A 951-nucleotide genomic window follows, 5' to 3' on the forward strand; every position below is an offset into this window, starting at 1 on the left:
CTCTGTGGTGTGTTGCTTGGTCAGGAGTTTTCACAATAGGAATCACAGACTCTTTGGTCCTGGACAGGTATAAATGCAAGGGTTAAACCAGGCTGGATGTCAGTTCACTAGTTGGAAACTGTTTTGACAGCTAAGCAAGTGATCATGGGCAAGGTAAGCACCAAAGACATTGGTATAATATAAATTATAAAATATTTTTTAACATAATAAAAGTAAGTCACTGAGGACTGCATTGCTACACAATTAACTGTGAAACAAATGTTTTGAACCCAAACAGGTTATCTTCTATGAGGACAGGAACTTCATGGGGCGCTCCTATGAGTGCACCGGTGATTTTTCCGATATGCACAGTTACATGAGCCGCTGCCACTCCTGCAGGGTGGAGAGCGGCTGCTGGATGGTCTACGACCGCACCAACTTCATGGGAAACCAGTATTTCATGAGGAGGGGCGAGTACGCTGACTACATGAACATGTGGGGCTGGGGCAACAACTGCATCAGGTCCTGCCGCATGATCCCCATGGTATGCTATTAGATGTAACATCCTTTTTAGGATACATATATCCCAGTAGGTGTTTTTGACCTAACATTGTTTTTCCTCTTCCCAAACAGTACAGAGGATCCTACAGAATGAGGGTCTATGAGAGAGACAACTTCATGGGTCAGATGATGGATGTGATGGATGACTGTGATTCCTTCAATGATCGCTACCACTGGTCCAACGGCTGCATGTCCTGCCATGTGATGGACGGCCACTGGCTCATGTATGAGCATCCCCACTACAGAGGCAGGATGTGGTACTTCAGGCCTGGAGAGTACAGGAACTTCAGGGACTACGGTGGCATGAGGTTCATGAGCATGAGGCGTATCATGGACTCTTGGTATTAGAAGCAATCAAATGTATTGATGTAACCTTTGCAAATTTAAATAAAATCTTCAACAATCACCAAA

General features: G+C 44.8%; 1 protein-coding gene across 1 annotated transcript; it reads left to right on the forward strand.

Moving 5' to 3' along the window:
* Nucleotides 1-951, forward strand: LOC113545771 (gamma-crystallin M2-like). Its single transcript, XM_026945352.3, has 3 exons — nt 1-153; nt 278-523; nt 613-951. Exons 1-3 carry the CDS (start codon nt 145-147, stop codon nt 886-888), a joined length of 531 nt encoding a protein of 176 aa, XP_026801153.1. The 5' UTR covers nt 1-144; the 3' UTR covers nt 889-951.

The sequence above is a fragment of the Pangasianodon hypophthalmus genome, chromosome 28, assembly GCF_027358585.1.
Source record: "Pangasianodon hypophthalmus isolate fPanHyp1 chromosome 28, fPanHyp1.pri, whole genome shotgun sequence".
Taxonomy (NCBI): Eukaryota; Metazoa; Chordata; class Actinopteri; order Siluriformes; family Pangasiidae; genus Pangasianodon; species Pangasianodon hypophthalmus.

Coding starts and splice junctions, on each gene's coding strand:
- LOC113545771 (XM_026945352.3), top strand. Junction 524..612: donor CCTGCCGCATGATCCCCATG/GTATGCTATTAG, acceptor CTTCCCAAACAG/TACAGAGGATCCTACAGAAT.